This window comes from Conger conger, chromosome 4 (genome assembly GCF_963514075.1).
Source record: "Conger conger chromosome 4, fConCon1.1, whole genome shotgun sequence".
In the NCBI taxonomy this organism is placed as follows: domain Eukaryota; kingdom Metazoa; phylum Chordata; class Actinopteri; order Anguilliformes; family Congridae; genus Conger; species Conger conger.
Window position 1 is genome coordinate 48,780,578 of NC_083763.1, and position 14,782 is coordinate 48,795,359.

At 40.2% G+C, this 14,782-nt stretch overlaps 1 protein-coding gene across 2 annotated transcripts in view; it reads left to right on the forward strand.

Moving 5' to 3' along the window:
• Window positions 1-4,417: 4,417 nt before the first annotated feature.
• LOC133126544 (chromodomain Y-like protein) overlaps window positions 4,418-14,782 on the forward strand; it is a 45,564-nt gene continuing 35,199 nt past the window's right edge. For both annotated transcript variants that reach the window (XM_061238871.1, XM_061238872.1), the window contains exon 1: window positions 4,418-4,819. In XM_061238871.1, the coding sequence (XP_061094855.1) occupies window positions 4,796-4,819 (24 nt within the window). In that variant the 5' untranslated portion in view covers window positions 4,418-4,795. The remainder of the gene's footprint in view (window positions 4,820-14,782) is intronic.

Below are 14,782 nucleotides of genomic sequence, written 5' to 3' on the forward strand. Positions count from 1 at the left end.
GCCCCATGGAGCGGACTTCGGTCTTGACTCTTGCACTGCCCTCAACTCTGAGCCTGCCTTCCGTCTGTCTGCACTACTGCCCCACTGACAGCTTTCCTGGTTACTGGACATTTTTGCATGGTGTACCGATTTCGAGACTGCCTTCTCCCTCGGTACTCCATCCATCCATCCCATCCATTATCTGAACCCGCTTATCCTGATCAGGGTCGCAGGGGGGCTGGAGCCTATCCCAGCATACATTGGGCGAAAGGCAGGAATACACCCTGGACAGGTCGCCAGTCTATCTCAGGGCACACACACCATTCACTCACACACTCATACCTACGGGCAATTTAGACTCTCCAATCAGCCTAACGTGCATGTCTTTGGACTGTGGGAGGAAACCAGAGTACCCGGAGGAAACCCACGCAGACACGGGGAGAACATGCAAACTCCGCACAGAGAGGCCCCGGCCGACGGGGATTCGAACCCAGGACCTCCTTGCTGTGAGGCGGCAGTGCTACCCACTGCACCATCCGTGCCGCCCTCCCTCGGTACTGTACTTTGATTTTGGCTGGATTTAATGTCTATGAACTTTGCTTGTTTTTCGACTATGCTCATTGGACAATCCCTTATTAAAGCCCTGAAGGGACTTTATTACACATTTGTTTGTCTGAGTCATGCATTTTTGGTCCAACCCCCACACACCCGTCTGAATTTTTTGATAGCAGACCGCCTCGGAATGGATTATCCCGCTTATTAGCTTGTGGGGTGGAATCAGGTTTAGTGGAGCATATAAAGCTAGCGAACTACTGCAATGGCAGAAGTGAAGAAGCAAAAGTATAGTGAAGCAAAACAACAAGCTGTTGGGAGTTGTTCAGAGCAACCTTGGAATTTATTTTCCTTGCTGGTGACAGCCAGCAAAAAACAGATCTTTATCTGTAAAGACAAAAACGGTAAAACATATATTAAATATAGAAACGGATGTGAATGGATAGGAATAATGATGGATGACGTGACTTCTTTGAGTGTAAACACAGGACCATGGCAAGGCAAAAAAAAAAAAACATAGAGTATGCCTTAGGCCAAATCAACTGCTGCAGCACTTCTGTGGAGTGACATGAAAAGATTACTGGCACAGGTGTGGAAATTATGTTTCTGATAATATAGCTATGTAGAAAATTATAAAGTGATCCTATGGTTATGCTTTATTAGTATTTCTACTACTTTTTTTTTTTTAAGAGGACACAAAATAACAAATAAAGACTTGGGGCTTGTTTAACCTCTTATTTGCAAAGCAGGGTAATAAAACACCAGCCTCCCCCTCGCCACACTCACTGTTTACTCTCACCTCGCCACAGACTCAGACAATAAAAGGCATATTCTAACAATCCTTGATACCATTTCTCTACATCAAGAAATCATGTTCCAATATAAGAACAAAAATATACAGTACTGTGCAAAAGTTTTAGGCAGGTGTGAATAAATGCTGTAAAATAAGAATGCTTTCAAAAATAGAAATTTTCATTTTTATCAATTAACAAAATGCATGAACAGAAGACGTGAAGGAACAGAAGAAAAATCTCAATCAAATCAATATTTGCCTTTGCCTTCAAAACAGCATCAATTCTTCTAGGTATACTTGCACACAGTTTTTGAAGGAACTTGGCAGGTAGGTTATTCCAGACATCTTGGAGAACTAGACACAGTTCTTCTGTGGATTTATGCAGCCTGAAATGCTTCTGTCTCTTCATGTAATCCCAACAGAGGGGCTCTGCGGGGGCCATACCATCACTTCCAGGACTCCTTGTTCTTCTTTACGCTGAAGATAGTTCTTAACGACATTGGCTGTATGTTTGGGGTCATTGTCCTGCTGAAGAATACATTTGGGGCCAATCAGATGCCTCCCCATTGCATGATGGATAAGTATCCATCATTGAGGAGAGCATTAATTCTGACCAAATCCCCAACTCCATTTGCCCCAAACTTGCATGCTTCACTGTTGCCTGCAGAGATTCATTCTTGTACTGCTCTCCAGCCCTTCGGCGAACAAACTGCCATCTGCTACAGCCAAATATTTTAAATTTTTGACTCATCAGTTCAGAGAATCTGCTGCCATTTTTCTGCACCCCAGTTCCTGTGTTTTCCTGCATAGTTGAGTCGCTAGGCCTTGTTTCCACGTTGGAGGTATGGTTTTTTGGCCGCAAAGTTCTGCCAATCCTGATGGCACTGCTGGACATCTTCCAATTGCGAAGGGAAGTAAGCATGATGTGTCTTTCATCTGCTGCACTAAGTTTCCTTGGCTGACCACTGCATCTACGGTCCTCAACATTGCCTGTTTTTTTGTGCTTCTTCAACAGACAGCACATCTTGAAACTCCTGTCTGCCTTGAAATTTCTGCCTGGGAGAGACCTTGCTGATGCAGTATAACTACCTTGTGTCTTGTTGCTGCGCTCAGTCTTGGTCCATGGTGTATGACTTCTGACATTAAACTTCAGCAACCTTACCTTGGAAGCAGAGTTTGGCTGTTCAGCAGTTTCTGGTTCAGTTAATGATTGTGTTTCAACCTACATATTAAATTGATGATCATTAGCTCCTGTTTGGTATAATTGGTTAATCACACACCTGACTATATGCCTACAAAATCCCTGACTTTGTGCAAGTGTACCTGGAAGAATTGATGCTAGTTTGAAGGCAAATGGTGGTCACACCAAATACTGATTTTATTTTTACAATTTTTTTCTGTTCACTTACTTTGCATTTTTTTAATTGATAAAAATGAACTATTAACATTCATTCCCTGAGGTATAGTCCCAGCAAATATATAGTTTTCTCAAAAATGGCCGAACGGATTACGAAACAAGCTTCAATGTTTCATAGTGAACTAAGAAAATCATGCAACTTCTGAAATGTACAGTACCGTGCAGAAGTTTTAGGCAGGTGTGAAAGAATGCTGTAAAGTAAGAATGCTTTCAAAAATAGGAATGTTGTCTTATTGTTGCATAAATGCATTACTAGGTCATTTTAGTACCGACTTAATGTAAAACATGTTTAGTTTCTTATACAGGGATTCCTACCCTTTCCAACAAGGTATAATGCGGCGTATTTAGGCGACAAACAGTTTAGGAATATTCACTGCATTTGCTTAGCAGAATGAATATACAGAGTGCATAACCATCCTATGAGCGTTTGCGTTACAGGCTAATCTTTGTAGGATACATGAATATCAGAGGACAGTGTTTTTAGTGTGTGCGTGGGTTGATGTTTGGTGGTACAACAGATATAGTGCTTTCAGTCTGTGTATATTCTGATATTGTACTTTTGTAATTAGTTTTATATGTGATGTAGGTTGGTTAGATGTAATGTAATCATGTGTCTGGACAAAGAAATATGCATATGTTTTGTATTTGGAGATATTTGGGTCCAGTTTTGGGAAAACATGTGGAATTTGAATGCCTGTCAATATCCTCACCAAAATTTGTACACAAGTTGACATCAAGTTTGTGCACCAATAAAGGAGTTCTCGGTTGGTCCTTGACTTAGAAATTGAGACATTCAGTGCTAAACTGTAAAAACATAATTGCCATCTCGGGGACAAAATGGAAAGGGTTAATGTTTTAATGTGGGATGTTTTTCCACAGCAAATCATGACTGAAAAATAATCCTATCTTAATTTTACGGATCTGTGTTTTGTGAAATACAAAGCTACTTTGGGGTGATATACTGTTGATGCATTGCTTTGTGTTTTTCTGTATGGCCAATGAGATGCTTTTCAGAATCAATGACAGTCAGGAATACCTTGTGTCCAATATTGACAATGCCCTCTCTAGTTCTTTTACCTAGCCCTAACATTTGATCAGATGGTTGGTTGTTTATTGTTGTTTGTATAATGTACTTTACTACTTTTCATATTGTTTGTATTACTTAGTTTAATGTTCAAGACGACAGTTTTCATGTCGTCAATCAAGTGCACTTTTTTCAAGTGCTGTTTATTTTCGGACACCAAGGGCACTTTGGTTCCTGATCTTTGCACGCGTGTTTTCATTATAAATTACCTTGGAAAAGAGCTGTTGAACCCTTCAATTACGCATAATATTACGGCTTCGACGAGGAATATTAAGACTACGAGTATATTTGCTGCGATACATCTACATGACATGCTGTAGGTTGATTCTCTATAACCGCAACTGGCAGGATGCAGTCAACTATCATCCAACGACGCCAACACTTGAGCAGAATAGATTGAGTGATGTAGGCTACGCATAAAGTTGAAAAGTTGATTCTGCATGTTGAAAGATTAAACTATAAGACCCACTTGCGGCGAGTCGCGGTATCTTTGATACAGACTCCCCAAAGCGTAATATCGTAACCCAAGACCCACCCATAAATTCGGGGTCAACTCATTCTCCCTCTTATCTGAGCTCGATTAAGACTTCCGGTGTGTTGTAAAGTGGGGGAGCTCGACGGAGCAAACACGCAGTCGGCTTTGCGCATAATTACAGTGGCATTTACGGTAGCTACGAGAGTCTGAGTAGTAGAAACGAGAGCTCCGAGCAGGCTAACCCAGAGATTGAGCAAGGAAGAGGGAGAAAGACCAACAGCCTAGTGAGTGTTCAGAGAGTGAACGTACGAGAGGGGGCGAGTATACAACGCAAAAATAGTGACCAAAAGAGTAGGTGAACTAGCGAGAGGGAAAGGAGGAGGAAGGAAAGGCCAGCGATAACTAGCTTGCTAGCTATTTTGCTGTCTCGACAACTGAAAGGAAAGAGTGTCTCTCCAACAACCGGAATAAACATAGGAAATATATCCTTTCGGAATGGCCCCGGAGGAGCTGTACGAGGTAGTGTATCATTTAATTCCAGTAATTTGTGTCTTTCAGCTCTTCCTCTTGCTTGCTCTGCATTTACAACGTCGGTCCTGTGAGCTGGGTGGACGGAAACAAAATAAAAGGACAGCGAAAAGTGTCGCCCATCCGCTTACTGTCGGTGGCCTTTTTTCTACAGTTCGATCGAGTGTACGTCGTCGAGTTGAGGAATGACTTCACAGAATGCTACCCTGTGATTTTGGTAACTAGCTAAATGGGGCTCTTCTGGAGATGCTCGCGGTGTCCCGAAACAAGTAGCTGGCTAACTATCCAAATTGTTGGGCGTATAAATAAATTGGTTCCTTGCTCTATTGATCTAGAAAGCTACCTGTAACAATCAATAAGACGGCTTTCTTTGTTAACTGAACACTTAAGTTGCGTTGTGTTCGTAGCCATGCAGCTCTGCAGTCTGACATTCTGTTCTTATCTCGGCGAAAACGTTGCCTTGCGAAATTCGGCGACTTTGTAACTGATGTTTTTGTTGTTTGTGGCCAAGCTGGTTTTGTCTGTCATGTTGACTGAAGTGCTGCCCTTTGTTTTTACGTAGGATCTTGATATTTGCCCAAAAGCACACAAGTTATGACTGAGTCATGAAATCAACCAATGAATAAATACATTCTCAGACGTTTGGAACAGTTGATATCTAGGCTACCAAGTCAACACCAGTTCAACCATGTCAATAGCAGAGTAGGTCTTGCTTGAAATAGCTACACAACATATAGAGTCGTCCATGTAGCCTAAATGTTGCCGTATTGTTGCGTCTCATTTCGGCACAATTCGCCCATGGTTAAACCTATAATTTTGAGAACAAAATGGAAGGTTGGCTACTTAGTCTTTTTTCTTTAGACAGCAAGCTGGATAGTTCCAGGAAGTCGGCTTTCCTAGTTGCCAAGTTCAGCTACAGTACATGATACTTGCCATGCTATTTGCCCGAGGAAGGTAGCGGATTTTTAAAGCGTATTTAATTAGAATAGATTCAATATATAAAGATCCTATTTTTAAATTCCATTTATGTTGGCAATAATTAGTTACCACCTCTGCACAGTGAAATGGCCATGTACATTGGTTTTGAATGTGGACCGAATCACAAACAGTCATGCGTCCTTGAGTTACTGATGCATCATTCAAGTTAATTCATTGAGTTGCTACAGGTGCAATGGTTGCCCAGTATTTCAGTATACAAAGCTAGAGGCATGTGAAAAATCAGCCTGTTTGGAGTATGTGTTTATTTATTATTTGTGTTTGTGGTGTGGAGGTGATGGGTGGGTTCATCTTAATTGTGGCATTCAGTTGACCCCATTTCATAGTTGGATAGGTGCCTAACCAGATGCCTGTGAGACCATATACTGCTTGACTTTATCATGTCACATGGTAGGCACCTGGAGTGCCCCAGTGCAACATGGGAAAGACCTGTCAGACACCATTATCTGGAGTTGCTCCAGTTGTACACTGTATTTCTCCAACAGGTCCCTGTGGTGAGCTTTCAGCTTAATATGAAATGATGTTAGCTTTTTGAAAGGCTTTGCTGTAGGACTAAGTTACTCTGGGATTTTGGCTGCATATGTGTGTCTGGCCGAGTCTCCCTCTGCTATCACAAATTCCTGGCAACATGGAGAAAAGGACTGTGATCTCCTCGCTGTGCTCAAGCACTGTTTATCTTGGTCTGAAGTAGCAGTTTTATGAAATTTGGTGATGCCTGAAGATTATAGTAACTTCTGTATTGGAAGAGAATACTGTTTTTGTCATTGTGAATAGAGACATAGGTTATTTATTAGCCAAATATGCTGTTGGTTTCATGAAAAAAATATAATGGATCCCTATTTATCGCCATTACAGTATAGGAGCCTCATCTTTGCCTTTGCCTTAATGTATTGCAAAGTATGTTGGGAAAGAACAGTTTTGGGGTAGGCTGTAACTTGCTATCTCTCTTGGAAATGCAGAGGAAAAGCACATTTTCTTTGTACGAAATGATTTAACTGAAAATACAGCTGAGTGTTATTTTAGTTGTTTCAATTGTTTCGGACAACGCTGTGAAGTTGGGAACAAAGCTTATTGCTTTGCTTTGATGTGCAGTTAGAATGATGTCTAGGTCATTGTGCATAAGGTTAACTTTGACTTGTGCACATTCAATCTGATAAGAGGTACTCATTAATGTAATGTGTGATTAAATATATCATTAAGTTGAGTATCCATTTAGACCAGCATTCCCCAACCCTTTTCTTTCTGTGGCACACTTTCCAAATACAGCTATCTCTGAAGTGTGTGACATACATTCATGTGACATGTCAACAGTAGGCCTAAATGTTCTTAAGCAATTTGACATAACTAATAATACATTTTAATGACACTTATTTTGGCTTTTGTGAATGGGCTTCTGTGTTTCACACAGGATTTTGGAAAACTGTGGTGAGATGACCCCAAACTGCCTCCTTGGGAGTAGCCTACATTTTAACAGTTAAATGTATCAATCTGGCACATTTTCTGAGATGTAGAAGCAAGTGAAAATTGTATTTTGTAAACAATCCAATCATAAACCCCATACAGTTGTACCAACTTGTATGATACTTGGGCCATCAATTGAAGCAGAAGCTGTCACATATTTCACTGATAGAATCACACTCCAAACACACTTCAACTAAAATCCTGATGGTGAGTGAAAGTTAACATATCAACATTTCTACAACACAGGAATTCTGTCTTTTTAAAAAAACTTCAAATAGCAAAAAGGTTTAATCAACAAGTTTCAAGCAGAGGCTCTAGAAGGAGTTTGATTAAAACTCAGGATACACATTCAGGATACTTACTTTACTAATCTGATGCTGGAAATAATGTTTTAAACCATTGAAATCACATTCATGTCATTATAGTCAGCAAATAGAGCAATCTTGTCTCTTCAAAATGTGTTCTGGATCGATGGCTTGTGGAAGTTGAGATGCAGGACTCGAGCATTCAAAAGAGACTTTGAAGGCCCGCTCTGATCTTGTGCACATGTATAGCAAAATACATAGGCATCTGTCATATTTATTATGAGATTAGAAAATATTTTGGCTATTCTGAAACTCTGGCAGGGCGAACTAAACTGGCGGTTAGCCACATTTGAGTTAATTAATGGTAAGCAATGGGGTTTGTTTGGTATGGTTTTTTTTTATTTTTTATTTAAAAAAAAGTACAGATTTTCCACACACCACACCTGTCCTTGCCTGACGGCACATGTTGGGAAACACTGATTTAGACTATAGCCTACCGTGCCATGAAAAAGTACTTGCCCCCTTCCTGATTTCTGCTATTATTGCATATTTGCCACACTGAATGGTTTCGCATATTTAGACAAATGTAATTATGACGAAGAAAAACCAAGTCAACACAAAACATTTAAAAATGATTATTTTATTTTTCCAATGAGAAATGTTAAACGGCCATATCATCCATGTAAAAAAAAAAAAAAAAGTAATTGCCCCCTTTGTTACTAAATCAGCCAATTAAGCAAATGTAATTGATAATTCAATTATTTTAAGATTGACCTTTTCAATGTAGCCTACAATGTAGCTTTACCATCAGAGTGAAGTGGTCACCACAAAGTTGCCACAATCAAAGGAAATTCCAGAAGAAATTGCATCAACGCAACCTCTAACCATGGAAATGTACTCATCACTCACTTTCCAGGCACGATAATAAAAATAATAGTTTGCCAGACAGGGTGGTTTGAGTATATATCCTGGGATTTTCACACACAGCAGTCTCTAGAGTTTGCAGAGAATGATACGAAAAACAAAAAGCATCCAGTGAGCAGCAGTTCTACAGGCAGAAACTAGTTACTAATGAGAGAGGTCAGAGGAGAAGGGCCAGACTGGTTGAAGCTGACAGGATAGTGACTGTACTGTTAATAACCACTCATTACAACAGTGGTATGCAGAAAAGCATCTCTGATCATTCAATGCATCCAATGCAGAATTCTGTGGCTATAGCAGCTGAAGAATTAATAAGTCTAAAAAATAAGTAAAATACCTAATAAAGTGCTCACTGAGTGTATATTTCCCAAACGGAGAACAAATTCCACAAACCAAACACGATTTTTACGATGTGGCAAACTTTCCACATGTCATTGGTGCAATCGTCTGCACACACATTCCACTTATTCCACCATCACACAGCGAATATACTTTCAGAAATAGAAAACACTTGGCTCGCCGCTCCAGAGGTAGGGTCTTGGCAGGGTTAGCTGATCGCCGCACAATAAGCGCCTTGGACGCCTTGGAACCACGGACATGATTAGAGAGATGAGATGTCTTGAAGAAGGCGTGTCGTTCTTCCTCGGCCCACCAGGGGGCGGGTGTGGACGGTGTATCTAACACTAACTCGAATTGAATTAGAGGGGGGTACAATTGGCTACTAAATTGGGAGAAAAAGGGAAAAATCTGAAATAAAAATGGAAAACACACATATTCATACTCAGATTGTACAGGTTGTGATAAGTCAAGTAATCACAAATGTCCCAAATTACCCCGGTTCATGTCTGGAATAGCTCCATTTCCACAAAGCTAAGCAGCAGTGCCTTTAGAGCAGGAACAGTTTTTATGGGCGTCTGCTGCCGCAAAATTCCAAGTGAGGGCATCTAATTTAATTGATTGCGTAATTAGAACCCGTCTTTGTAAATCGGTCATTAATATGTCACTATCTAGAACCGCAATACCACAACCACAAAGAGCTGAAATATAGCAAATGTTTTGCACTGCGACTGTTTCTTTAGTAAATCTGGCCCTCAGTATAATAGAGTTCAGAGGGCTACAATTGTTTCCCAGGTTAGCAAGACGTTTAAAAAACTACAAGGACCATGATCCACTGAGGTACTTGGTTCACATCCACAAAATTTTAATCGAAAAGCAACCAAAAGTTCTGTGGAAATTACTAAGTGGGCCTTTAACGGTGACATTTTGATAAAGTATGGTTCACACTACAGATTTTTTAACTTTAGGTCATGTCCAAGTCAAGTCATCCTGTGTGATGAGCCATCCACTGAAAATATGACACGTTTCCTCTTTGGAAATGACAGTCCACAGAGACCTCCAAATATAATTACCTGCTGAAATTCAATATCGCTCATCAGAATCCTGAATCATCAGAAAACCATCCAGCCAGGACAGCTGTGCAGGCCAGAATGTTCCTGGATGTCCACAGGCTGCACATGTCTTGGCACTGCAGAGATTGAATTAGAGCCCTCAGACCAACAAGACAAACAAGTGAAGATGGCAAGATTATTATGACCGTTGGAGACAGGAAAACATAGATGTATTGTTCCTTTTATATTTGCAGACAAAAATATAAATTACACAGATGGAATTAATGCTTTGATACGGCAGGGTAATGAAACAGTCTTTCTGAACTAACAATGAGTGTGAATGTTATTTCACTTCTCAAAATAAAGTATGATTTCTATGCACAAATTGTTCCTTTCACAAACTCTCTTATGCAGAAGAACAATAAGTGCATTCAGTGAAGTTGGGTAATATATCATGTCATAATCTTGGCACGTGCTGTGAGAACTGCTAGTGGCCAACACAGTGATGATGGGATAAAAAATAGACAAGTGATGGTTACCCCTAATCTTAAAAAAGTAAGAAAGTGAATAATGTAAGTGTCTTGCCCCTGGTGTCGTAAACTTAAATAGGCCTGAATTAAATTGGTAGACTTGCTGTTCAATGCACGATAACTACTGCTAGCTATATAACTTGTCACAAGTCTGTTTTTTGGTGCAAAATAACACATAAACTGTTAAACATACCATGTAGCACTGTGAGGCTAATAATAAAAAGTAAAACACATGGAACGGTTGCAAACTTGCCAGGAAGAGGAGGCCTGTGCACTCTGCAGATGGTGAGGAAGATGGTGAGGGAGGCCTTAAAGAATTCAAGGATCACAGTTTAAGAATTACAGAGATTGTTTGAGTCTGAGGGGTCACCAAGTCTCAAAAAGAACCATAAAATGGCACCTCCATACCAACAAACTCTTTGGAAGGCTGGCACAAAGATAGCCCTTACTGAGCTCAATAAACAAAACCACGCATCTGGAGTTGGCAGACGTTGATGGAATTATGAGTTGACAAGAGTGCTATGGTCAGATGAGACCAAAATTGTTTTGATCGTACACACCATCGACATGTTTGGGCGGCAAAGTGGAATGCATGCAGAGAAGCACCTCATATCAACTGTGAAATATGTAGGTGGTTTTGTCAAGCAGGTCGAAGCAGCATGGCTAGTGATACTGATTGGCTGTCATAAACCCCAAATAGTGATGTGTTGGCCTCTGATGTTTGGAGGTCCACTACATCATCATGATTTAAAGAAAAAAAGAAAGCCAATATTCTGCATGCGGATGGTGATCGTTAATACACTCATACAGTATTCGATCATTACCATTACAGTTGATTGCCCAGCCCTACTTGGAACTGTATTGAAACATGACAGTCTTTGTTCTTTGTCGTTGGTTTTCACGCCTTCAGGAGTGCACAGATAACTCCTGGCCACAACCCCCACTGACAGTTGTGCTGTCACATGGATGTGTTTCTGATTATTGTTCACAGTTGCAAGCAATTACAGTTTTTTGCAATCACTTTGGCCCTAATCTCTCAAGTTTGTGCTCATTTTTCAAAACCTTAAACACAACGCCCAAAAAGGCCAGTACACAACAGCTTGTCCTATATTCAAAACCTTGCATTGTGCCTTCGTATCTTCGATGAAATCTTCCACTTCCAAAATCATTGGTTAAAATGACAAATTTCTCATGAAATACTGTAGGAACATCTGTGTAATAGAGCCCTTTCTAGTCTTTTAATAAATACCAAGTATAGAAATTTGAATCTTACCTTTGCATGGCCGCTGAAGGTCACATAACATTGAGAATTGAGCCATGGCAATATCACTATAATATGATCACTAAAGTTGCTGTACATTAACAGGTTGTTGATGTTTGTCACTAGAGGTATCCTAAGTAAATAAATGTTACAGTATGCTTTTGAGATTGCTTGTTTTTTCAACTTTGTTGAAAACATATCCAATTGTAATTATTTCCCCTTAACTGGGGCTAACAAGTTGTGTCTGTCATGAGTGGATGCACACTTTAGTGAGAGGTTACATTGTTACTTAGTCTCACTGTAATATTGATTAAAATAAACAAAAAAAACATACTAACCTAATTGTGTTTTTTGTGCCCCCATACGGTGGTCGAGATTGGCTCCATGGAGCAGTGGAGTGGGACAAAGCATGTGTGGAAAATGTATTCCGAAAAAAAACTAGACAGCCTACCCACTTTTTCACTGTCGTGCTCTGCATGAAAAAAACAGCTGTCTCAAAATAGAACAAACTGAACATGCCATTGTGTCAATATGAAGAAGTAGTAACCCTGATGCAAAGTTACTGGCCATTTTAAACAAGAATTGCTTTTGGTCTTTTCTCCCCAATTTTTAATTGTGCATAGCAAGTTGCTGCAGCAGTATGCTACAATTGTACAAGAAGCACAATGGATTAACTGTGCATTCCTCTGAACCCATCTGAAAGCCACTGGTTATCTTAGACCTATTGGGTAGGATAAAGTTGTATTGTTTACCACACAAGTGCTTCTTCTTCATTCTCAATTCAAAAGCACACTTCATGTTGTGCTCTCTTCTTTTCTCTTGATTCCTACATTTGACCAGTTTTCAAGTGTTTCTTATGTATGTTAAAGTCTCTTAATAAAACATGTAGGTGTACTTATGGCACTGGACAACTGCATTGCGCTTGTACCTGCTTACCCTTGCCTTAACTAGGCCTCATGCCCATTGTGTACTTCATGTATTCCTTCTGTAAACTGGAATGCCAGATGCTCAAATTTGAGGTGCACCCTGGTACTGGCCCCAGTAATGACACAGACATGAATCAGTGTTCACATTGGTATAACCAAGTGATCCTCATTCTGGTCTCGAAGAGCCACAGGGTTTTTGTTGTCACTCAGCACAGCTACTGTTGACCTGGTTTCTTGAGTCTGAATCGGTTGCTGATCTGAAAGTGAAAATAAAAACCAGGAGACTCTGTGGCTCTCCAGGACCAGGACTGAGGATCACTGATGTAAGCTGCCAGGTTGGCGTTCACTTATGTTTTCCTTTATACGCATACTCTTAATTGAAGCAGCCTAAAGGCTTAAAGTGCACAAAATGGAAAACACATTCATGCTTTCATAAACTTTAAAATTCCACCGTGCATAGATGATTGTTAAATGTTCCACAGAAACTACATCTGACAGATGTCAGAGATATAATAACCAGGACTGCTTTAGGGAGAAAAAATATTGTCCAGAAAACAGAATTTTATGAATAATTACTGAAAGCAAGTGTTAAAAGTGCGTGACCTAGGGGGATTCCCCACACTTTTCGGTTCCTTACTTATGACTGTTTGTTAGTTTGCGAGATTAAATGCGAATTTCACTTCTGCCTGTTGTGCTGATTGCTGATTTGTGGATGTTTTTTTGCCCTCTCGTGGGTATTGGGGAGCAGGTGACAAATTCCAGAAGACTCCTGGACCTTCTAGGAGAGGTGGGATGCCTGGATACTGTCAGGGGAGACCTGTTTGAATTCTCAGTGGCAGCCAGCAATCATTGAAATGATAGCAAACTTTATTATTATTATTATTTTTTTTTTTTGTATTATTACTGATAAATTATGTATTCGGTAAACTTCAATCAAATTCCTTGATTGGTAGGTGGGAGTTTGAAAAGCCACAAACCACTGATCAATATTTTGACCTGAGAGCAGAGTCATTTTCTTTAGCTTTTTTACCAGCTGAAGCTGTACCAGCAGGGTGTATGCAGACATCTCTTGATTGGCTTACAGAATTATGGTCATTACCCAGTGAAAAGTTTTGGTGAAATTGAGTGAAACTGCTTCTAGGCATTCAGGTTACATATGGCTGAAAAGTGAAAGATCTAGATGATGAGGTAGACAGGCTTGAGCTATTGGGGTTTACCACGTCCGTTTATGTCAAGATGTCTCTCTACCAGGATTTCCACCCCCCTCCACATCTAGATACTGGTTTTTGCTGTCTAGTGTGAAAGCAAGAGTAACCACAGTCAAGAAATACTGCATTGAATTAAGTTTTTAAAATGTGACACTTACACCTGCCTTATAGGAAAATCTTTGCCAATGCAAGTTTAACTATGTAGATGCTCTGCTATCTAATTTTAACCAGCAGGCTTGGTTTATTTTAATAATGCAGATAGCAGTCACCTGCAACCACAAATAAAAAAGCTGGTGGTGGCTATTTTAAACTCTGATGGATTGCACAATGTGTGTGCGCATATGTGTGTGCTCACGTTTGACAGTCATACATGTATATATGTGGCAGGTCACTTTGATATGGTGAAGGTTACTCATGCATTCCTGCCAGTCAACATAGGCTGTCATTCTGTTTGTCTTAAAAATCACTGTGGAGCCACATGATGAAATTTCTCTTGAACACCAGTACATCAGAGTCCGCAAAAGTGTTCTGCTGGGCAGGAAGTAGAATGAGCTGACCCATATGGCTGGTAGTTTCCTCTTGTAGCAAACATAAGTGGTCATCTGATTAGGTGTGTTCAATCGATTCCTTAGTGCAGGTATGAGAGAGTATTCCGTATCTAGTCTTGATTGTAGGCTTTTGGTGCTTGTCAATATGAGGACCAGAGTTTTGACATTGAAAATCAAGGAAGCCATTATAAGAAATAAGAAAAAAAGACTCAAAATCAACTGTTTGGATTATCATTAAGAAGAAAGAGAGCACTGGTGAGCTCAGTAATCGCAAATGGCCTGGTAGGCCATGGCAGACCTTTACAGTTGATGACCAAAGAATTCTCATCATAAAGAAGGAAAAACCACCAAACACCTGGCCGAGCGATAAGAAACTCTTCAGGAGGCATGCATAGATGTGTCCGTGACTA